This window comes from Orbilia oligospora (genome assembly GCF_000225545.1).
Source record: "Orbilia oligospora ATCC 24927 unplaced genomic scaffold scaffold00173, whole genome shotgun sequence".
Lineage (NCBI taxonomy): Eukaryota > Fungi > Ascomycota > Orbiliomycetes > Orbiliales > Orbiliaceae > Orbilia > Orbilia oligospora.
In genome coordinates, this window is record NW_011645730.1 from 888,704 (window position 1) to 912,001 (window position 23,298).

Below are 23,298 nucleotides of genomic sequence, written 5' to 3' on the forward strand. Positions count from 1 at the left end.
CATTGAAATGTATCGGAATATGGTATTCTTTCGACGGGGTTTTCGGAGAGACTATCGTTGGAGCGGTGGAATGGGAGGGGGTTAGGTCGTGGACATACCGAGAGCAACACTAAGATCGAGAACAAGTCCCTTCTTTAAACGACCGGTGATTGGTGCAATTGGCATTGTGACGGTGATTGATCTCAAGAAGGGAGGAAGGATTTCGGTATTGGTATCGGCTTCGCTGGTAGAGGAGGAGAGGAGTGGAGATTTGTGATTTGGGTTTCTTCTTCTTCTTTTTTTGCTTTCGGAGGTCTGCAATGGTTGACGTCGAAAATGTCGAAGCGAGGTTGATTTTTGCCAAGACCATTGGGTTTGTTTTCGGAAGGATGGGCATTGGGTGACAACACGGGTGTGAGGTTTGGGGTCAGGCCACTCTTGGATGCTTGATTACTACGCACCACTCAAGCACTCTCCGCATAATATACGCATAAGACGGTGACTACAACAATAGTCATGGGAAAGTATTGTAGATGCTAGAATCTCCGTCCGCTCCTCGATGATATCATAGTTTACGAGAATATGCACCCGTCCAAACCTCCTCACTTTTTAATTTTTAATTTTTAATTTTTTCTTTTTGGAAAAACATTGACAGGTCATGAGAGTGAAGAAAAGACTATGTTGCATATTACTCACCGTTATGGCGTTACCCTAAATAACTTCAACAGACCGACCCTTGATAGTGACTCGAAATCCTATCACAGAATTTAATTGAATTTGCAGTACAATTGAGTATGTACGATATTAATACTCAATAAGATAACAAAGGCCGGTACCACCTGGACTGGCTAAGCCGCGGCTAGAAACCCAATTGCTCAATTGACTAATCAAAAAGTCCAGCCCCGAGAGGCTGTCTCTTTCGAAAAGCATAATCCTGCGTCGTATACGCCTGAGATTCTGACGGGGCCGAAAGGTGCATCGAGTGAAAAATAGGGCGCCTTTTGTGTAAGAACGGAAATCATCAGATGTTAGCATCTCTTCGTATTGTTCTAGGAATGAGAAGCGGCTGTGTAGGAAATTGCAATTGCTGCATTAGAGCAACTTTGGAATAAGAAGGGAGCCTTACAAGCCTTCATTCGGGATTAAGAGTGGATACCGCCGCAGTAACTTCCAGTCATGACAATCCTTCTTCCTCGACGTCCGAGCACAATACCAACTATGATTCGCGTTATCTATATCATCAAAGGTGGTTGGATGTAGCGTTATAGGCCCTTTTCCAGTAGAATCATGGTGAGCCACCCTCCAGAGTCTAGGACGCGCTTGTGTCCGTGGGTAGCGGTGAAGTTCCGGCGCTCCAGCTCCCATTGCCACTATCTTCAAGTTGTTTGATCTTTTTACCGGCATAGGATCATGTATTTCGTGGTTCAGCATGTTCTCCAGCCCACATTTTATCGCTCTGGCCAAGGCTTCATTTGCGAAATAAACTTCTTCGATCATAGATGATGGACCCTTAAGCTGAACTGAATGAAAAAGCACTTCAAGCTTTGGAAAGGCATGAAGGGGGAATGATATCATTAGAGGGAAACAAGGACAGTTATCAGCCCTGATACAGTCCGTGGAATGGTTTGTGTCTCTAGTTATCCCTAATTCCACAAGGTTAGGGCATTTTTGGCCTATTTTGTGAAGGGTGGACGCCGAAAGGACCAAAGGTGTGGGTTGAGATATATCTGCGCAAAGGTACAACCTCTTGAGCGTCTTTCCGTGGCTAAAAATCGCTAAAATAGTTTGGCGTTCGAACGTCCTACCGTATACGTAATGCAGCTCCACCAGGCCCTTTATGGAGGTAAGAAGGTCTATTCCATTCCCTCGCCCAGCAATACCGATATCTGTTATATAAAGTCGTTGGAGCTGTGAGAGGGGGAGTATGATATTGAAGATGTCTACATCTGCGTGGACTCGAAGCGGTGCTTGATATTCAACTAAAGCAGGAAGATCGAGCCTTTCAAGCTGATGCATTTGAAGCTGACCTCGTATTTCATCTCTTGGGTGGATAATCCCAAAACTGACTGTTTGCAGTGTGGATGCACTAGCTTTAATGATCTGGGATATGGTTTCGATCTCTCTTGGAAGGAGAAGGCCGTTCCATCTCAAAGTGTTTATCGAGGTAAATTTGCTAAGTTCCGGATTATGTTCCATATTTTCCAAGAATTCGACTGCGTCGATGTAGAGACAATTGAGCGTGGTCCCTTGATTGTTGGCCAGAAAAGTCAGAAGGCTTGAACTCATTTCGAGATGAGAGCGCCATCTTTTTTTTTTTTTGACGATCAATGAAAGCTGTTAGTATAGATACTATTTACAAAGCTTAAAGAGATGCAACTAGATTGAATAAGGTGGTTTCTCTCACATAAAGCTTCTTAGCTGCGCGTTCCCAAGTCTTCGAAGGAACCCTTCCATCAACTCATTAACCATAGCCGCAAGTCCGTCTTCCCATATTTTAGGGGCATTACGATCTTCGTGCTCAGCAAGGAGGACGACATTTTTAACCAGATGAAGGCTCGAATGGCGATGCTGATATGTAAATAGCGATCTAATATAATTCTTCGGTATGGCGATTCCGCTCCGGAGCTCTATTATTATACTTTCATAAAGCACTGGCGTCACGATTGCGTTCCATTGTCGACAAACGAGAGAGAATGACCAGAGATCAGATCGTGATAGCTAAATATTAATGCGACAAAGAGTTAGAGTTAGCTTCTAATTAATATTATAATTGTGGATGCTGTTGCATGTTGCGGGTTGGGAATTTACCCAAATCGAATTGTCCTAGTGCACTTACATGACCGCAATTAAAAATTTGCTCAACGAGTTCGGGGGGAAGTGACATTATACTCGAAGATCTAAGATGTATATTGTATATAGCGACTTATGATATATATTCGCTTTTTTTTAGTATGTTAGCAAGCTCGAGAGTTGATATCTCGCGGGAGAAAGATAGTTTCGCGAAGTCAACCAAGAGCTGTATATGTGTGTTTGATTCGGATAAAGACCTAATAGAGTCGTTCAAAGTACATTATGCACTATATGTTGCCTGAAGTAACTACCTAAATTTAAACCTTGCAATTTACTTGCATATGTTTTTATATGTTAGCGGCTATGGTTTAACCAATGCAATTGCAATTGCTATTTACAAAATGCAAAGGAATTATCGAACGGTGGCACAGAACAATGCAATAGACCAAACGCGGAAGCTATTCAATTGACCACCTTGCCATATAGCTAGGGTGGCACTGCGCTAAATAGCATACGGACATAGTTATGAAGTACTAAAGTTATAACCTCTTCCCATGATCCGTATCTTTATATTAGGATTAGTATTTAACTGATTGTTGCCGCTACTGATTGGAGAAACCTAGCGCTATAGCCTGGGGGGTTGGGTCCCCATATACTAAGTGTATAATTAATTCTCTTCCATTGAAAACAATGGGAACTATTGAATTACATCGCCAGGTACTGAGGAATAGCGCCGGGGACCATGTAGTGGGGGTTTGTAGATTATCTAGCGAACATGGAGCCAATTCTTACATTTTGACCAACGAATCGATGCCCTACCGTACCGTAGTAGAACAGAAGTGAAGAAGTTCACAAGGGGCCAAGGCTCAATAACTTGTGACCCTATTGATGAGTCTGCAAATTAGAAGAAGGATTTCCGTTTTTGCCATGGTTTGAAGAAAAAGCGCCGCGAATCGTGAGATTGCATGCTGGCCGTCCTAAACAGGGTACTGTTTTTAGGACGGTGTTCCCCTCCACACATGTGCATATGTGGCACACAAAAATCATGGTTTTAGTCACTCGATCTAAGAGCCTTACGATAGGAAAGAATAGTCGTTGTAGCATTGTTCTAGAAAAGAATGTAATTTAAATCATTTAATTTTCGATTATCATCCGTATCATTCCACTTTTTCTCAAAGACATGCCGCTCAGAAGCTAATATGATAGTAAAAAAAATATTGCAATGATTCGGAAGAAGAAGAAACGGCATAAAGAAAGAGACGGGATAAATGGATATTGGGGAAGGAAATGGAAAAAAAGATACGGTACGAGAGGGGACTGCAAGAGCTGATCAGTAAAGCGACGATAGTAACCCTGTATAAACGCCGGATATTTGTCAATCAATAACAAAGGTGGTGGTAGTAGTGGTAGGCATAAGTAAAGCGTGTAAGCGTTTCAGATTGTCTAATAACGTAGAAAAAAATGAAGAAGGTTCCGCCGGTGTGTGTTCGTATCAGGAGAGATAGTTTGTGTAAGAAGGAATTAAGCTGGCGGGAAGGATACCGAAGAAGGGAACAAAATAGAGAATAAAAGAGGAGCTGGATGTTGATAGTAGAACACCCGATTTTTGAAAAAAAAAGAGGAAATTCAAAGCAGAGCTCTCTTGTTATTCACTGGAGAAGCAACTTAATCTCTCCAAGGGTTGTCAAACTCGGCAGTGGTCCCAAGACTTGGCTGTTGACCATGTGGCTTGCCGGCTTGCTTCAAGTCGGCACTTCCGTGTTTTTTGAGCGCCTGGCTTAACGTCTCGACTGTGACCTCACTATGGTGAGCAGCAGCGCTCGGGGCAGGAATACTCATATCCTTCTCCATACTGAAATCACTAAGTCCCAAACCAGTACCGGGAGGAGAATGAGGAACATGAGGAGGAGTTCGGATGGGTGAGTTTGAGCGAAGCGATGGAGCTCTATTGCTCGCTTGTGAAGCTGTCGGTTTGCTAATATGCGATGATTCTAGGTTGGTGGAAGACTGCGAGGCCTGCTCATTTTCAGCTTGGACGACATCGGCGAAGGAAATGAACGAGAGCCGACGCTTGTCAGCTGATGCCAGAGACGAAGTATAGCCGTGACCAATGGATTCATCGCCACTATGCGCAGATTCTTCGGCCCATGGGTTAGAGTAAGACTCGGGGTGAGAAAGGACCGTGTGGTGAGAGGTTGAAGAAACGATTTCCACGCGGTCCGGATCGACTGAAGAGTCGGTTATCGCCAAGGAAGTAGCTTCGAGGACGGCGGGAATGTGGTTCTCGGTGGAGAAGTGGGTAGGAATGGAGGGGCTTCCTGGTGGAAGGGAAGGATCTTGAACGTTTCGCTCAAAAATAGAGGAAGTCGAAAGTCGCGGAGAACCAGCTTTAGAGCGACGTTGAGAGCCGAAGTGGCTTGAACGGACCGGAGAGACTGGTGAAGTCGTGCTGTTGGTACCAGTCGACTTGGTCTCTGGTGGAGAGATGGTAGTAATTGGAGGGATAACGGTAGTAGATGAAGTCTTGCTGCTGTCATCCGAAGCCGCCTGCTTCTTCTTGCCGAAATTGAAGAAGCTACGGCGCTTTTGTTGGGTAGGAGTCAACTGCGCCTTTTCGCTCTCGCCAGAGATGGTATCTGGTGGGAGCTGGTGTATCGACTCACCAAGAGGCGCCGGCGCACTAGCGGTCGTCATTGTGTGGTCTGAAGGGTGGGATGGTCTAAAGTTAGAAGTATGAGAGAGGGTTGACGAAGTAGGAATATCGTCGGCGAAGTCGATGAGTGAATCGGAGTGTTTAGAAGGAGGTTGGTGATGATGTTGAGGTTGATGATGTTGGCTGCTATGGTAGCTTTCAGTGGAATTGGATGCGGCAAGCACAGGGTGGCTAATCAGAAATGAAGCTTCGTCGGAGTGTATTGGCGCATCTGCGATATAAAATCAATACTTTTTGTTCTCTTTTGCCTTATCGAAAACAGAATCGCGAAGGGAGAACAAGACAAGCTATTGGACAAGGATTTGGATTATTTTGAAGGAAGAAGAAGTGATTTATTTCCGGAGATGAAGATAAAGGTATGGTGGGAGAATTGAAGAGGTGGTGGTGGTGGTGGTGGTGATGGTGGTGTAGTAAATAGGCAGGATACGAGAGGGATCCGAACCAGATGACATAGCCAGAACAAGGCTCAGTCAGTCCTGCAGCGGGCGAAGTGAACTGGCGGGACCAACCAACAGAACTAAAACCAACCAGCTGCAAAACGAAAAAAACAGGGACAGGAACAGAAAACAGCCGCCATGCCATGCTATGCCATGACCTGCAAATTTGCATCCCAAAACCCAAAACCAGTCAGGATAGCGCCGGCCGGGGACAGCAAGGTACGGACGGTCGGTCACACTCCCAGCGGGGAGGACACTAAAAGGGCACTGTATGCTGATACTAACACTTTCGAGGCTATCATGCAAAAGATCTTTCCGAAACACCACATCTGGAATTTTCAATAAGATCTGTTTGCGTGATGTCAACCGCAAGACGAATCAGAGAACAGTAGCGGGCGTTAAACGGCCGTCGGGCAGCAGCCTTAAAGGCAATCATGGGAACTGTTCTCTAAAACTGGAAAAGCAGATGGTCCAATGACAGGAGCTCATTCTTGTCCTTTCACACTTCCTCCCGGCGGTGTCCACGTCCAGTGACCTGCTGATCCTGCTCGACACAGAAGGGGGTCAGGACATGGCTTCTTCTATCGTGGGACCAAACGATGCAGTGAGCCTGTCAACTACATGGCATAATCGATAGAAGACGAGAATGAAGGAAGAGAACAGGGAACTCGCATGTAACGGCAAAAGACAACAGGCAGCAGGCAGTTGTACTACGACGACGACGAAGACGACGACGACGTCTCCTAACTGAACTCAGCTCTGCGGGAGCATCGGACGGAGCAGCTTCAGGGACCTCGTCTGTGAACCCCTCCTCTTGGCCATGGTTCCCTGTTCTGTATCCATCCACTCCATTTCGTCTTACCGATTGCGCACAATGACACCGGTCTGCCCATGCATTCCTTTTCCTTATTTGATGTTGCTCAAATCTTGACTTCTTTTGCCATGACCCGCCTAGCGGCATCTCATCGCTCTTGTCCTGTCTAGTTCTTTTTTTTTTTTTTTTTGCCTTCGCAGTCACCACCGATGGAATGTCTGGCCGCAGGAGGCCGAAGGAGAAAATTCCTCAAACCAATTATCAATGCCGGCTGACGCCCTTGGTTTTGCTTGATAATGTAAATCTGTCTCTGCATGATACCGAATACCGACATTTAGGAAACCAATAAAAATTTTGACTCCGTATCTGTATCTATATCGGTATCGTGGTGTTCCATGCATGGATTTTTCCAAGCAGAAAAGAAAAGAAAAGAATCTTTGAACGGAAGTGGGTCGCTTCTGCTACCCCCCTTTCAGATCCGAAAGACCCCTCTTTCGAGGTAGTTGAGGGTCCCACCCGGAATGAGCTGTATCCTTCCCCGGCATAGCGAACTCGTCTAAAAAGGCCTTAATACATTCCCTCTTAGAACCTGTCACCATCGACAAGAACCATGAAGCGATTCGAGACCCTGGGTTGGCGGCACAGGAAACCTTCTTGTTCTTGTTTGTCCGAGAGTATTTCCCTCAACAAGACAGGTCATGCGCAACGTAAGAAAACCACTCTTTCAAAAACAAAGACAAGGGGAACGCCCACGAGGCATGGAAAGCAAAAACGGAAGCAGGATCAATTTTTTGTTGAACTAAAAAAAAAAAAAAAAAAACGTAGTCTATCGGTGTGGACCCTAGGAATTGGATACGAGGGACGGGAAGATGAAAGACTCAATGGAATGATGGCGACAGATTGCAAAAAAGACGCAAAAACGATATCGATACCGATATCTCTATCGGCAGTATATCTCTCCTATCAGCTTACCTAGTATCGGTACTGTCGAATCCGTAGATGGGGTAACGGATTTTCTTTTCCAGAAGAGAGACATGTGGTATTACGTTCGATATGATGGTAGCGTTATCGGTCGTTCGTGATCGGGCCGCGAAAAGGATATTGAAAGTCGGAAATTACAGCGACGATATTGATGTTTTTTTCTTTAGGGGTTTTGACCGCCCGCCGGGAATTGGGTCTTGATATAGACACCTTGATCTTCTAAGCCGGTGAGATTGAGAATTGGGGTGTGATATATTTGGAATCTCAGCGCAGGCTGAGCTGAATATTTGGCTGGAATCTGGACGATATCTTCTCACAAATCAAAGCGATGGAGATCGAAATTAATTGAACGTTGTGCGACGAGAAACAGATACAATGGGAATAAGCCGTGTAGAGTGTATAATAAAAAAAATAGGAAACGTCTTTAAAAGGAGAAAAGGAAGAAATCAGGAGTCCAGTCGTCCCGAAGCTTGAAATTAATCCGATTCCCGTCACGCACAGCTTGAGGGTCGGGTTTAGCTACAATAACCTGCTAGGAAAAGAAGGCCGACTCGAAGCCACACCCCTACCTTGCGGACACAGTTAACCTCTAAACGGCGACACGGCGCCGTGAAAACTTTTCGAAGGTCGATTTGAGCTGGCTGCCTGGCGATTGGAGCTACGTAATAGAGGTGGACAATGAGGCAAAAAAGCTGTACGATATCATGTAGAACGACGGTGGCATGCAGCTGATGCAGGGTCAAGAGCGTGAGCCAGTTCAGCGTCCGTTGTTTCAGCTTGCTGTTTTGGAAAGTTCGATGACGCTGGTGGCCTTGGCTAAATAGCGCCACATTCTAAGAGTGTGGCGGTTAATGAGGCTGTGATATCACGTGCTGATCGCTGGGTCACACAGGAGCAACACAGATCAATCCAACAACGGGCCAAACTAACCAGGCTCCTTAGTGCATGTGCTACTCCGGCTATAGCCTCAAATCAAGTTTTGGCCAGAAACCTGTCGAATACTCGAACTCGAATCATGAAGTTGAACTAAGGTTCAGGCTAGAGAATAGTAGTAATATCCTAGATTCCCTAATTTCTTCTAAGATTATAAAAAAAGCAACGCCACTGACTAAATTAGAAGATATATTTCGACGTAGCTACACGCTGTCTGGTTTACGAGACCGTTCTACAAGCTACACCGGTGCACCATAATTCTGCAATCAATGCAATCCAGCCGGCCCCGCCAACATTGGACCTCAATTTAAAACATATATTGGGGAACATGGATTGTACATTTGTATCATAGGAAAGATTAGAAATCTTCGAGGTCTACTAGTACGTATATAAGCATAAATGCTAGGAATCGTAAATATTGATTCATAATAACGTGCAATATGCGCAATAATTGTAATCGAAAGCCAAAGTTCTACCTTGTGTCCCTCCTCTATTCAATAAAAAACCTCAGTTAGGTGTATATATACATTATATATAGGTTCTAGACGTAGTTCACATTCTTACCATCCCGTGTTCCTACTAATACTATTGGCCCTGCAAGTGAAACAACCGAAATGTCTCACCAATTCCTTCTAAAGCTCATCGATGGCTAGAAGTGGTTCAATTCAACCTAGGATCAAGGCTATAGTCCGCCATTTCGTACATCTCTTCATACATAGTCTGTTGTTTCATGAAACAAACGTTATAGCACTTGAGTCGCACATCATGACTAGGAAAAGGATACCGGACCTCGTTGCTTCGAAGCTTCTCATCGGTGGTCCTTAGCTTTGAATCCAGGTAACCCTTTCTCCGGAAAAGAAGATAATAGACTTCTATGCATGCGGAGTAGCACGCTAGTCCGGTTCTGACTTAAAACGTTCGTCAAGACGCACAGGATACCGGATTTAACATGGCCATGTATTAAGTGGCTAGATGAATTGGGGTGTTGAGTATACGCACTTACATACCTTTTTTCTTCCAGGTCTGGGTACGAGACAACCTTTGTTAAGGGTGCGAAATTTAAAACCTCTCTACCTCTTCCACCATTGATTTTAGACTTCAGATGCAAGAGGGGCAACCAATGTATATGCACGCTCTCAGAGATATGATCTAGGCTCAGCTCCTTGAACACCGTGCACTGATGCACCCCCCATTTCTTGGACTTTCTTTTTAATTTTTTTCTTCACTCCCACCAGTACTGTTTTCTGTAGAACTAGGTATGTACTCGAGGAATTTCCAACGTACAAATCCTAGATATAGGGTCAGTCACTCAACCTGAATTGATACTATCGAGCTACAGTCCATAAACCCATGAGCTCAATTGCAACCCATCTGAGCGCCCATAGCTAGTTAGCCACCTTTCTGTTGCAGTAGCAAATTTTTGGAATGCGCTCGTTAATGCTTTCCAAGTCCGGTCAACCCTATATAATTATTATCCAATCTCTTGCTTGAGACAGGGTGAACAAAGCCATTCCCTCAAGATCTGCAGTGTTCTTTTGAGCCCTTTCAAGCTATACGCAGTAGCGAATGAAACCCAATACTTCACATCGGATATGCCTGTGCAGGAGTACCGATACCCAATACATGCAGCTGCACTAATCCCCAAACGTACACGCAAATCAAGAAGAAGCTTGAGTCACAAAACCCACTACCTTCGGAACACGCGCACACACGGGTCGTAGTCGATGTGGCGTTTATCCGTGCACACCTAGATACCCGTATGTAGTACTAAAGTCTTGGAAATTTTCAAACCTCACTTTCTTTTCAAGAGATGTGCATAGGTGTATACTAATTAATAATACTTTTGCTCGAACCCAATTTTCAACCTTCATGCCCCTAGGCCAGGTCGACTGGTCTGGTACAAAATACAAGCGTTTGTGTCGGGGCTGGAATTCTAGAAGATCTTTGAAGATAACTTAACGTATATATAATATAGCGTTCAAACCGAATATTCTCAATCGACTTGTGGTTATGGTTGCTTGGATATACCCTAGTTAGGGCGCATACGTATACATAACCTTTACTCTACACGTCTTTCTCGTCATATCTCAAATGTTGGGGGACCCCGGGCTGAACGTTGGTTGGACGCTTCAAATTGATGTGGGTCGTTAGTGCATCACTAAAGCTAAGTATGGACATATGCAAGAACCCCTGCACCTCGAAGCGAGATCGAAAGTATCTCGATGAAATCGAGAAAATGCTTGTGATACTAAGTATGTACTCCGTACAATAGCTGAACAATGAGATTAACTGAATGCAAGAGACTGTTTAATTTTCTTGGCGGTCCATATAACTTTCAGATATCCTTCGATTTCACCTGGCTACACTGCCCTTGAGAGACTTCGGACATTGCCGGGCTTCTGTGGCAGGAGGACGCGAGGGTCTTGGCACTCATTAACCATGAACCAATATTAGAGTACGCCTCGTATTCGTTGATAAACTCTCTTGGCATAGTGATTTATATTACTATATTTGCATTTTGTGGTTGTTATCAAGGATTTCAGGCCGACTCTGCAGCAGGGAGATACAAACTTCGGCCGAATACTCTATATTATGTTACCCCTTCCAATACCGCTGCGGGGCTCTGTCGTTACATTCATTGCATTCTTCATCTATTCGAATTCATCAGAATAGATCGAAACCGACACACCCACGTGGCGGGGAATACAAATCCGGATCCATGGTTTTGGGAGGCATAGTGTACACCGGCCTCGGTAATCAGTCCCAGACGATGTTACAGAGCATGTTGCAGAACAATCTCCTAGTGTGAGATGGTCACCTTGGTGCCTAGCTAGCTTCATCCGTTATGATGCGGTACGTACTTACATTTGACACAAACATCCATCTTGTGAATTAGTTAGAACCTGGGCTTATTCATCCCTTAACAATCTGCAAGCATAATTGAGATGTAAGACAATTGCAAGCAACGGCCCAAAACAGCGACCAACGAGGTCTAACCTGAACGGTCTCGGGGATACGGTTCGTCTCCTCCAACCCAGGTAACGCTATAGTGGTTGCGCTCGGATGTCGCGTGTCTGTGTGGTACATAACGCCAGCCAATCACTTCCACACTTACGAGGATCTGAACTCTTGAAAAAAAAGTTTACTTCGTAAAGCTGCCCCGATTTGATGTTTCTCATGAATTCACTTTCGGTTTGTGGGGTGGTGGTTTGTGGCCCTGCCTAAGTTAAGCTACCGAATTCCTTGTGTTACACTTGGACCCGCCTATATCTTCGTCACGGTTCCCATAAGACTTTTAAGTTTATTACATTTCGAATTCCTGTATACTGTACGGTGATAAATTAATCAAAACACCAAAAGCAGAATTCCCCCATGGCTATATGGCTACTTATCATGTCTCTATGAATTAATCCCTCGACGACCCAGAAAACAGACCTCCTATCTACCCAAGAAGCCGTCAAGCGAAACGATCCACCTGTTAATTGTCGAAAACTCCACGCTCGATCGAAGAATTTCCAAATGTGCCTCCAGGAATGGTTCAACCGAGCGACTAAATTCCAACAAAACATTGTAAGGCGTTCGTATTAGTATGGCGGAAGCCGCGCAAGCTGGTGGTTCGGAACTTGTAGCATGGATCGTCGCGGCACCAATTGTATCAATGGTACTATGCACCGGAGGGGTCGCTGCCCGATTATTCACGCGAGTCAGGTTCGCAAATCAAGAGTTGTTCCTTGAGGATTGGTTGGTTATTGGGCCGGCGTATGTATGTTTTCCCTTTTTATATATCGTGGTCCTACCCTGCATCCGGATTTATGAATCTCGAGACTAATATTCTAATCGTCATTTGCTCTTCTAGATCTGTATTATGGGAGTAGCCGTTACTATGATTGTTGCTACAAGCTACGGTCTCGGATGGCATACAGACCATGGGATTAGCCCTGCCGATGTGGAGAAAACAATGAAGGTACGCTACCGATGTGTCAAAATCTCCACAGAATAACAAGCTTCTTTAGTATTAAGTCTGCTAACCATTAATTAATTGTTAGACGATATGTACGCAGATATGCAGCCTCAACGACTCCTTTCAAGGCCACTAATTGATATGAGAAACTTTAGACGCCATCCAGATACCATTATTTATCGCCGTCGGTGCCATCCGCACATCCCTCCTCCTCTTCATTCAACGACTTTCATATGCATGTTCCTGGTCCATCTATTTAATTACAACCGGACTTATTCCTATCAACATAATACATGTTCTTATCGCTATATTCGTATCAATTTTTCGGTGCAACCCGATCAGAAGCACATGGGACTTTGATTCCATATCATATACATGCATACCCCGAGCCGTCACCTATACGTTAATAACGATCGGACTGGTAGTCGATATTGCGATATTCCTATTGCCGGCGATATTGGTGATTCGATTGGATATCAAGAGGAAGAAAAAATTGCAGAGCATTGTTATGTTCGCATTAGGTGGAGGGTAAGGAGCCATGACTCTATTCGCAAATATTTCAATTTTAGGCGGACAAACAAAGACGTAATTAGCTAACTGCCATGCCTCAACTCCTGCAGTGGATGTATTGTCGAAGGGTTACGTTTTGGTCAAATACGTGAGGCGGAAACCAGCAGTGATATCACATGTATGCGCCCTCCTATGCCCCTATTCCTCAGAACCTTACTAATATTCTTATTTGCCCCTAGATACATCAGGTGTCATCATGATTTTCATATTTTTTCAGGTAATATTAGGTATGCTTTGTTGTTGTGCACCAGCTATAAAGGTATTTGCAGCTAGCACCTTCGCCTCGAAATTCAAATGCACCAAGTACTTCATATCAGAGTCAACCGAGGATGTACGCGAGACGGATCCTACCCGAGATCCTCCTAGTGTTGCGAGGAACCCTGAAGAGAGAGACTTGGAAAGCGCCCCCGAGTCGTTTTACGAAGAGGCGTCGATCTCCGAGGCTATGGGATGGGAACCATCCACAGAAGGGATAGAGATGGAAATACAGGATTCCGATGCGGCAAGAGATAAGCAAGATAAAAGCGGAACAGTAGTTAAGGAGAGGAAGATTTTAAATCTAAAAGAAGTCCTAGAATTGGATTCTCAGAAGAGAGCAGCATTAGAGGTACCGCCAGGCAGTGAGGGGCTTGGAAGTGCGAGGAGCGGGAGTAGTGGTCGCACAGATGAGTTCCAAGCTACACCAGTAGAGTGGGGACGACAGTTATGAATATCCCATTAATGAGTTCTTTACGCCAGTCTCGTCTTTTCATTCATCACACGCTCTGTTTTTCTTCACGCTTTAGCCTTGTTTTTCCTATTTTCGATGGTATGCATGGTGACATGTTTATGTATACCCCTGAAAGTACATGTGAGCATTTCTTTACGAATATTATATTAATAATGCTACAATATTGAGAAAAATATGTCGATGAGCCATGACCGTGAAATCTATACATTTCGGATTCTGGGTCGGGTATTAATCTAGTGCTGCTGAGCCGATAATGACGGGCACTCAACTAATGTAGGCATAAACATTGCCCGCCTTCCTTAGATTAAGATAAGGAGGGTTCTTCCACAGTTCATTCTAGCGTGTGAGCCTACTCTATAATTTAGTCCCGTCCACATGCCTGCGATTGTGCCGGGAGTAATGTTAAGCGGTAACATAAAGTTTAGCTCACTATCTAAGACTGACTGGGTCGTGGCCGACGTCCCGCGGTCACCCTGCACACAAATGTAATTCATCAATATGAGAATTTAGTGATATGAATGTAAATAATTTCATTATAAATACGTATACGCGTGGATTAGGGTTCGTTGGTTTGGAGGCCTGGGAGAGAAGAAATCGACGTGATATATCGACCTTATTCCCATGAGAAAAACAAAAACAAATGGAAGTTGTCCTATTCGGGTACATTCTAACTCAGTAGCTCCTAAAAAGGGAATAGCAAAGGCCTGATTACCACAGTGTGGATCAGTAGCCTACTATTTAAAGAGGGGCTTCCGGGTGCAAATCAACAGATTTACAGTCGTTCTTGTTATCAATGAATGAACCGATGAATAAAGTCTTCGCTCCATTGATATCGGCCTCAACTGGCACACAACTCTGGAGTTTATCGAGGACTGCATCATTAGGAACCACATTGCCATTGGCATGCTTGGTCCATTTCAGGAAGTTTCCATTGACAGATGACGGAGAGTCCCAAAGAATTTCTCTCGGGTCAGCACTTCCAAGAGTGTATGAGACCCAAACAGAATTACTTTGTCCTGCATTATTGTACGAAAGACGGTTTTCTGAATCAAGGAACCATACAGTCGCTTGGGCTTTATCGGAGACGAAGATAGCATGAGTGATAAAGGGGGAGTTGTTGTGGGAAACAGCCTTCAGATAGTGCTGTGATACACCGGGCCCGTTGGATCGAAGAACAAATTTCTCTGGTGGTGGTGGAGGCACATGGGTATAAAATGTAGCAATGGTGGTCAGAGTGGTTGTAACCTCAACCTCTTTGTAGTTGGTGACAGTTGTAACAGTTTCAGTAACTTCGACTATGGTCTTCGAAACATCCACGGTTTCCGTCAAAGTCTTGGTGATTTCGGTTGTCAAAGAGTCAGATGCAGTAATTGTTACTGTCGGGGCGGTGTAGGTGACGGGGATGATCTCCAATGGGACTGTCAGGCATGAGCAAGCGCTGGAGATCCGATCAGGAGGGTATGTGGCGACCCTCTCTGTTAGGGGAGCATGTGTATTCCGCTTCACGTAGTTTTGAGTGATAGTGGTAACGATAGTATCCGTTTGGGTCGCAGTCTTAGTGCTAGTAGCACAATCCGTTACTGTATTGACAACGGTGTCGATGTCGGTGAATATCAGGGTCTTTGTGAGGGTCTCTTCGACTTCATCGACGACCGTGATCGTAGTTGTCTCGCTAATAGTGCTGTATAAAGTATTAGTAACTTCTAGCGTCGAAGTATGAATAGATATATAAGCAGTGTAGTATAGAAAATGAGCCTACAGAGTGGGTGTTACGGTGGCAACTGTGATAGTTGTACCGGGGAGATTCAAGTATGTGCTGCAGAACACGACAGCCTCGCCGATATTGTCGGAATTCCTCAATAAACGGAGGAGATTGTCGGCATTACAGCCATTGCTTCCCGTGCGTTTCTGGAGAATGTGCACTGGGTTTGGCGCTGAGGTGACTAATGAGGCTCCACTTAAGAGCAAAAATTTGGTAACAAACGATTTCATCTTGCGGGTAGAATTTAAATCGAATACACAAAACAAGAGCTACTAGTTAACTGAGCGGGTAGTGCCAATTCTTTACAGAACGCTTGTGGATACTTATAAAATCTTCGGAAGGAAGGATGTGAAAGATGGCCCCTTTTATACTACTACGCTGTCCAAGTTCACCGGGTATAATACAATTATTGAACTCTTGAGAGAGCTTGTAATAATACCCCCATGAATGTTGAATGACGGGGCAACGAAACGCCGGGCGCAAGGCTATGGCCTCGAGCCTTGTCATTACGCAAGTCTGGCTATTGTGATTGAAGCTGAAAAACTTTCGAAAATGGTGGCTGCTGCAGTATGCCCCAGCGAGCAAATAGAATTTTTCCGCCCAGACCTGAGCTGAAGTACCCTGCCGTTGCATGCCTGTTGATGGTCTCGGAAAACTATGAGTTTTGTTGGTGTTCAAAAGCCGGACCGTAGAATATTTATGTCAGGATGTTGATGTCGGGTTGCAAGTGTTGCAATTTTTGGCGGGAGAGCAAGCAGAAACCCCATGTTGGGATGTGAGAATATAGTCACTGCTAAGCTATCATTGGTCAAGCTTTCGGTGGCGGCATTCCGTGTGACAGGAGGGTGGAAGTTTCCGGGGAGCAATTGGCGAATTGACAACATTCAATTTCAAATCAAAATATATGACACCTCAGATATGCAGCTTCGAGATCTCAGATCTTGTCGCAAGATTGGCTAACGGAAGCCCCCCTCCGAGGAAAAAGAAACTTGGACATTATTCCTTATAAGTCCCTGGACAATTGCCAGCTAGTTGTAGATTAGGCCGAACCAACAGCACATGAAATATCTACGGGAGACGGGGCTACCCTTTACATTTCAGCTCTAAAGCCTTAGATGCGAATAGGGGGGCTAGATCCAGATATCCGTAGGTTCAAGCCGAATCGTCAAGGTGGGCAGATCTTAGAAACACGATCTCGGTCAGTATCGGATTGAGATCTCGGAACCGGTTAACCTTTGATGTTATGATCTTACAATAAATTATAACGTAAAGATTATAATTAATCGCGGTATCGATCTTTTGATACGATAAGAAGTAAGTTAAGCATATTTAGTGGCTCTCTAGGACGTTCAGCGTATGTCTCTCTTCGCATAGGCACTCAAATGCCCCCTCTATTGTAAATCTATAGAAGGGGCCTAGACCTATAAGCCGTCATTAGGTTTCGTAGGTTAAAACCTTGCACTAGACCATACACCTTTGGACTAGCCTCAAATCCATTTCCATATGTATGTCTAACTCTCAGGGCCCCGAGAGGGACTAGTTAGCCCCTCAACCTGATAGCAATACAACAAAAATTATGAATTAACCGTTTGATATTAACCTTAAATTTAAAAAACCCGAACCCGGCAAATGTCGATTAACACAAATTTAAACCAATAAGAATCAAAAAACCATATGCAGAGACAAGAAGACACACTGATCAATGGCGTGTGGCCCAAATATATCCATTACCATTACAATGAAAAATGATTGAAAACACAATTATACAAAGGGAATTACAAGCAAAACCAATTAGGCGCAATATTAAGATAACACAATAACAAATCAACGAAGGAAAAGAAATGCTGTTCTAATATCGGGCTTTTCCCTCCAAGCCGAGCCTTTAGATTTTGTTACTCATAGACAGCTAAGCAGCAGGAGCTTGCGGTTGGGTACTTGGAGTGGTGGGTGGAACCGCCTTCTGAGCATTTGCAAAATCCGGCAGTTGGCCCTTTTCAAGCTGCTCCAACGCTATTGTGAACTGATCGGGACTCAGTTTCGGTAGAACTGCCCATATCTCAGACGGCACTGTAGTCAAGAATTGTTGGATTTCGGCTGAGAGTTGTTTCACAGCTGGAAGAGACAGAATAGCGGCTCTGATCTGATCTGGTGAAGGCGTGGGAGTATTTTGACGCTTTGTTTCTTTGGTAACAGCTCGACGTGTGTCTCTCGAACGACGCTGAACACCACGAGGTGGGCCGTAAGAAGATGCGGCTCTTACTCCTTGGCGATGGTTGACTAAAGGATTTATCATATTAATTTGATGCAATTTATGAAATTAGAGGTCTGGATCGATAACCTACATTGAGCAACGCCGGTGTCTGAGGTCGCACTGTTCGCCAGAGCTGAAGAGCCAGCAATGAGAAGGGGAATAAAGAAAAGAACCGAAAACTTCATTTTGTTAGAGTTATAGAAACCCGTTTGTGAAATAGGGCTGCTCTTTTCAGTTATTCCTGAAGTGGAACCAAGATATTCGAAGCTAAATGAATAGTTCGAGAATATCGAATCGGTGTTAGAAAGGCGAGTGATTATCTTGAAAACAGAATTGACCGTGTAAATCGAGATAATAAACTAGTTTTAGCAAAACTATAGAGAAGAAGTGTAAAGAATGACAAGATTGGAAGTTGATAATTGAATTATTGATTGAGCGTGGCCAGCACAGCTATATCCACCAGGGACTTTAGAGAGAAGTGTTTAGAATGAGTTGATGATGAGTAGAAAAGTTGCAACGAGGTGGATGCCATCGCAATATATATACTCGTCTCCTCTATGGGATTTGTATGAAATGTCTATTTGGATATATGGTATACATATTTGCTACCCAAGACTCAGGGTCTCGAGCTAAAACTCGGGGATTATTGTGATTCGTCTGGCGGCCCATGTCAGAAACCTTCTAGACTTCGCTAGAAACCAAGCCTCCACAAGGTGCGTCAAATTATGCAAGAGCAAAAAAACGGTGGCTAACTAATGGCGAATTCAAGGATGGGGAAAAGCATCACTGGCCCTATCCCCAAATTGTTACAAGCCAAATTGCATTTACTCCCGGTCCCAGCGGACTCAACTGACCTTCAGTAGTTAGAGCTGGCAGCCGTACGAAAACAACAGATAACCCCGGCTACTTGAGCCTGTTTAAACATTGGCGGTGGTAAGCGGCCAGTTTCTGTGCAGAATAAGAAAGATATCATCAATATCGGAAAGGCGGTGGTTTCGTGGCGTCGACATGCATAAAGTCAGGCTTGAGGCTAAACCTTTCGGAATCGTTTCATCTTCGGAGTGTTGCAAGCCTATGCTCAAAGAAGTGTTGGGTTGCGTGCAATTTTGTGTAACGAGAGCCTCGCTTCCAGGATCTGACCAATCATGATGCGCCAAGAGCCGCAGGGGGATGCACAGGAGGTTTGGGGAGAGAAGCAAGCCTCCTCAAAGATTTTTACTGTTCCTGCATGCGGAGAGAAACAATAGGACACGATAATATGATACGACAGTCTACAAACGAGAGTAATTGGCGGTTAATTCACTGGATACGTCATGTCTAAGCTTATTCGTGTTAGATTCGATTAGAGACGGAAATTCATATATATTCAGCATGCCACTCGCTATTGTCATGTATTCTACAACAGCATCTAAGTCTATAACATCCATTCCTCCAGTGTTCCCTCGCCGGTCGTAGGGTATTTTATTTCTTTATCCTTTTATTTCCACATTCGTTTTCTCAATAATTCAATATTTCTCCCATTTCATATATATCTTTTTGCCCAAATTTAACTTATTAGCTTGTAATTTTAATACCGCCGGCGGACCTTCACTCTTTCAAAATGGTTGCCGCTTCGAAGATTCTCCCAGTTTTGTCTTTGGGACTAATCGGGCTTTCCCAAGCTGCAGAATGGCACGTTCCAATTGCTGCAGAAGAGAACCATATTGGTATGGTTCCTATTCGTCAGGAACATATTATCAAAGGCTTAAAGAGAAGATCCGATGATCTATCTCGGCTTAAGCCCCAGGATGAAGTCAAGATGTTCTACGGGAGAGCATTGTGTAAGCTTCCAATCAACAACTAAATAGGCAACTTGAATCAAGACAACCGGCTAACTAAAAATCAATACAGCGGAGGCACATCTTAGAATCGCTGACATGACAATTACCAAACCGGATGCGAACCATCCGCTCATCTTGTTGGAGAACTTTGATGACCTTACCGAAAGCATAACTTGCACCGATCAGGACTCCAAGATTGCACTAAAATTCAAGAGCAAGAACGCTATGGACACTGCTATCAAGTCCTGGGATTGGATCAACCAAAGCGATAATGATTACTTCTTTCTCTTCACTCATCATCATCACACGGGTTGCGGCCCTGATGAGGAAAGAACTTCCTACAAAATTACTGCCGTCACCTACGATAAAACTACTTTTACAACAGTTCTCACAAAGGAGAAGGCAACATGGAATGAAACCCTTCAGAACTTTGAAATCAAGATCAGGACTGTTGAGCACCCTCGGCCGAGCTTCGCTAGGAGAGACCTTAAAAGTGTCCTCCGCACCGGTATCTGCGCATTTTCTGGACCTTTCGAGGACTTGTTCAAATTTCAATGCGAGGAAGAAGTTGGAAAGGGTATTAACTCAGTTGTAGATACGGTGGAGGAAGGGTTCGACAAAGCGGTCGATACTGTTGGTGAAGGGTTTGATAAGGCTGTTGATTTGGTTGGCGAGGGAATTGATGTTGTTGGTGAAGGACTTGACAAGGCTGCTGATTTGGTTGGAGAAGGTATCGATACAGTCGTTGATGTGGCAAGCACTGTTGGAGGATACGTCGAAGAAGGCCTGAAGCCGGTTGTGGATGTTGTCAGCAGTGGCCTCAATACCCTCCTCGAGAAGTTTGTCGACGGAAATTATAAGGTTTCTTTTGGAAAGAAAGACCCCAAGCACAAAATTCCACTCACAGGTGTTGCATTCAAGGGAGAAGTCGACGTTGACATGGGGGCGAATTGTGTCGGCTGCTATCTCGAGGGTGGGTTTGGCTTCAAAGCCACGATCTCTCGAGTGAATGGAGCAACCCTGCCGAGTGCCATCTTTGATATCTCGCCACAGATCGAGGGAAACTTCGGTCTTGAACTTATTGGCGTGGTTTCCAAGGAACACGACTACAACGTCGGCGCGGCGATCGGGGACGATATCTTGAAGACCATGGGTATTTCCCCATTTCTCAAGATCGCACCCGAGGCTATTGCAGGCCCCGGAGTTGTGCTCAAGGGCGAAGCCACCATTTCTACAACTATGGGTGCTCGCTTCAGTTCTAAAGGCGCTCGGATACGACTTGTCGCTGGCACAGACCCCAGTATCTCAGTCCCATCTTGGCCCAAGGATCAGTTCAAACCAAACTTCGAGTTCGCCGGCCCCGAGTTCCAGGGCGAGATCAATCCATACATTCGCTGGGGTTTCGGTTTCGGTCTGGAAATTGCGGATACTGGCAAGTTTGGTGTATGGGGAGGTATCGACACCAGTGTCAATAACGTCTGGGCTTACAACACTTGTGAGGGAGCCAAAGAAAAGACCTTCCACTATCAATCCACTTTCAACGTTGCCGCAAAGGTCAACGTTGTCGCGGAGATTGAGACATCTATCGGCAATAGCGAAAGGCTAAGGGACAAGGCAAAGAAGGGAGCCAAGGACGGGTTTATCAACGGTGCCATCGACACAGTCGTCAGAAAGGTTCTAGGGGACTTGGCCGATGGTATTTCTATTACAAACGCTACTATTTACGATGGCTGCGAGGCTCCAGCCAAGCCCGCCAGTGCAAAGGGAGTGCAAGTCCTCAGCACTCCTAAGCTACCTAAAGCTGCTGCGCCAAAGTATATGTCTGGATACTCTCGCCCAATCTACGGCGAACTACTTTAATCGTTCCGCTAGATATTTATGTTATTTGATGATTTGTCATGAGAACTTATGTACTAGTACTCTTATTTATGTATTCACAGTTAGTTTAGCGTTTCCAGTCCCCAATATACATAGTAAACTTTATTTTTCAAGAATCTACCACATCTAAATATTTCGACTATAGATATATATAGTCTCGCTCCCATAAATATTTTTTAGATGGAGCAAGCTGGGTATGAGATAATGTATCGGGTAATTCATATAAATATGTGCTTTCGAATGGCACCACCATCGATGTCGTCTTGTATGCATGTATGCGTGGTGGGGAACCCTCTCGGTCTAAGTTATGCAATCTACAATAAAACCAACCGTCGACCCGTGTACGACATCCCTCATGGGATATAAATTTGTAGCATATGCTTGTTGAAGATAAGAAAATGAATATAATTTGGAGACTATTCAACAGGAGGTTATCATAAGCTTCACTAAAATCGATCCAACCCAGATAATATTTCGTTCCGACAACGCAGAAATGCCACAACTTTTGTGGTATTTCACCAGTACGATTTACGTGCATGTATACATTGCTAGCTCGGACTCTCGGAGATATCTAGATACCAAAGAGCTTAAGAGCTTAGGAGACTAGTTATCGCGATCTTTCTAGCCATAGTTATACTCATACTTCAAGATTACTTCCAACTTTGTCTAACATTTGGGAAATCAGGTTCATAATAATTACTTGAGAGGGTGGGTGTCCTCATACTTTTAGGTATCAGTTACCCCGTAAACTTAATGTACCGGCCGTGCACAGCTGCGGGGCGCCGACGTTTATGGTGACTTTTGTCCAATTACACTCCTTAGTTTCAATCCCATCCTCTATTCTGGGGCCCGTCCTCGTATTAGAACTGGAATTCATCAGTCAACCGAGCTGAGTTCCATGCGTCGGCGTCCCGATTCTGTATGCAGAGACATGCGGTTTCGTGCATATGCGCAAACCCTCCTATCAAGACTCGGATACAATATCAGCTCGCCAACATCCATGGAGAGCAACTATATCCACATGGAGGCAAACCTGCATATCTAATGAACGGCTTTCTGGACCGTTATTGGTGTTTGACTTTTCCGTCGCGATTGCGAGATAGGTGGCTGCAGATGGCTGAAAATGATACTCGTAACGATCGAATAGCAATGTATCCATGATGGACGACCAAAGTTTGCTTAATTATTCCTTCTTAACCACTCCTTTGGATGGAAGCGCACATTTTAAACCAATTTCTGAGCGCACATACAAATTAGTCATCTGTGAGGTAACACCATTCTATACTTACTTACATATGCATGATATATGTATATCCTCCTGAGGATAGCTAAGTCAAACTTTGCATCGCGCGGCATAAAAAGTGGAAGAAAACCCAAGAGCTAACGTGCCCACGAATTCAGCCTCACGAATATATTGCGAACACAGACGACTTAAAGAGTACGCCAATACAAAGATTATCTCACCCCGCTTGGATAAGCCAAAGCCAGAAAATAACTGTCCTAGTACCCATGCTATAAGACAACTTTATGCTTATATATATGGAGGCTTTCGGGAGCTGTCTGGAAGAAGTAAAACATAACGTATGCACATAACTCATCAAATCGAAGTTTCCCCACTCGTACCGGCCGTAGTTATATCGTAGACCGCAAAAAATATTACCTCGAGCTCTCTTGCTTGG

The 23,298-nt window shown here is 44.5% G+C and overlaps 6 protein-coding genes across 6 annotated transcripts; 2 read left to right on the forward strand and 4 right to left on the reverse strand.

The window, feature by feature from the left end:
* Window positions 1–1,101: 1,101 nt before the first annotated feature.
* Window positions 1,102–2,265, reverse strand: AOL_s00173g256 (uncharacterized protein; the record flags this gene model as incomplete). Its single annotated transcript, XM_011127998.1, has 1 exon — window positions 1,102–2,265. The coding sequence occupies one exon, from the start codon at window positions 2,263–2,265 to the stop codon at window positions 1,102–1,104; it is 1,164 nt and encodes a 387-aa protein (XP_011126300.1).
* Window positions 2,266–4,434: 2,169 nt separating this feature from the next.
* Window positions 4,435–5,463, reverse strand: AOL_s00173g257 (uncharacterized protein; the record flags this gene model as incomplete). The annotated part of the gene is made up of 1 exon (XM_011127999.1): window positions 4,435–5,463. One exon carries the CDS (start codon window positions 5,461–5,463, stop codon window positions 4,435–4,437), a length of 1,029 nt encoding a protein of 342 aa, XP_011126301.1.
* Window positions 5,464–12,236: 6,773 nt separating this feature from the next.
* Window positions 12,237–13,887, forward strand: AOL_s00173g258 (uncharacterized protein; the record flags this gene model as incomplete). The annotated part of the gene is made up of 6 exons (XM_011128000.1): window positions 12,237–12,410; window positions 12,504–12,611; window positions 12,694–12,700; window positions 12,764–13,136; window positions 13,229–13,296; window positions 13,358–13,887. The coding sequence occupies 6 exons, from the start codon at window positions 12,237–12,239 to the stop codon at window positions 13,885–13,887; spliced, it is 1,260 nt and encodes a 419-aa protein (XP_011126302.1).
* Window positions 13,888–14,646: 759 nt separating this feature from the next.
* AOL_s00173g259 (uncharacterized protein) lies at window positions 14,647–15,900 on the reverse strand (the record flags this gene model as incomplete). The annotated part of the gene is made up of 2 exons (XM_011128001.1): window positions 14,647–15,589; window positions 15,668–15,900. 2 exons carry the CDS (start codon window positions 15,898–15,900, stop codon window positions 14,647–14,649), a joined length of 1,176 nt encoding a protein of 391 aa, XP_011126303.1.
* A 1,676-nt stretch (window positions 15,901–17,576) lies between these two features.
* AOL_s00173g260 (uncharacterized protein) lies at window positions 17,577–18,106 on the reverse strand (the record flags this gene model as incomplete). The annotated part of the gene is made up of 2 exons (XM_011128002.1): window positions 17,577–17,947; window positions 18,013–18,106. 2 exons carry the CDS (start codon window positions 18,104–18,106, stop codon window positions 17,577–17,579), a joined length of 465 nt encoding a protein of 154 aa, XP_011126304.1.
* Window positions 18,107–19,521: 1,415 nt separating this feature from the next.
* On the forward strand, window positions 19,522–21,601 carry AOL_s00173g261 (uncharacterized protein; the record flags this gene model as incomplete). Its single annotated transcript, XM_011128003.1, has 2 exons — window positions 19,522–19,741; window positions 19,812–21,601. 2 exons carry the CDS (start codon window positions 19,522–19,524, stop codon window positions 21,599–21,601), a joined length of 2,010 nt encoding a protein of 669 aa, XP_011126305.1.
* Window positions 21,602–23,298: the final 1,697 nt, after the last annotated feature.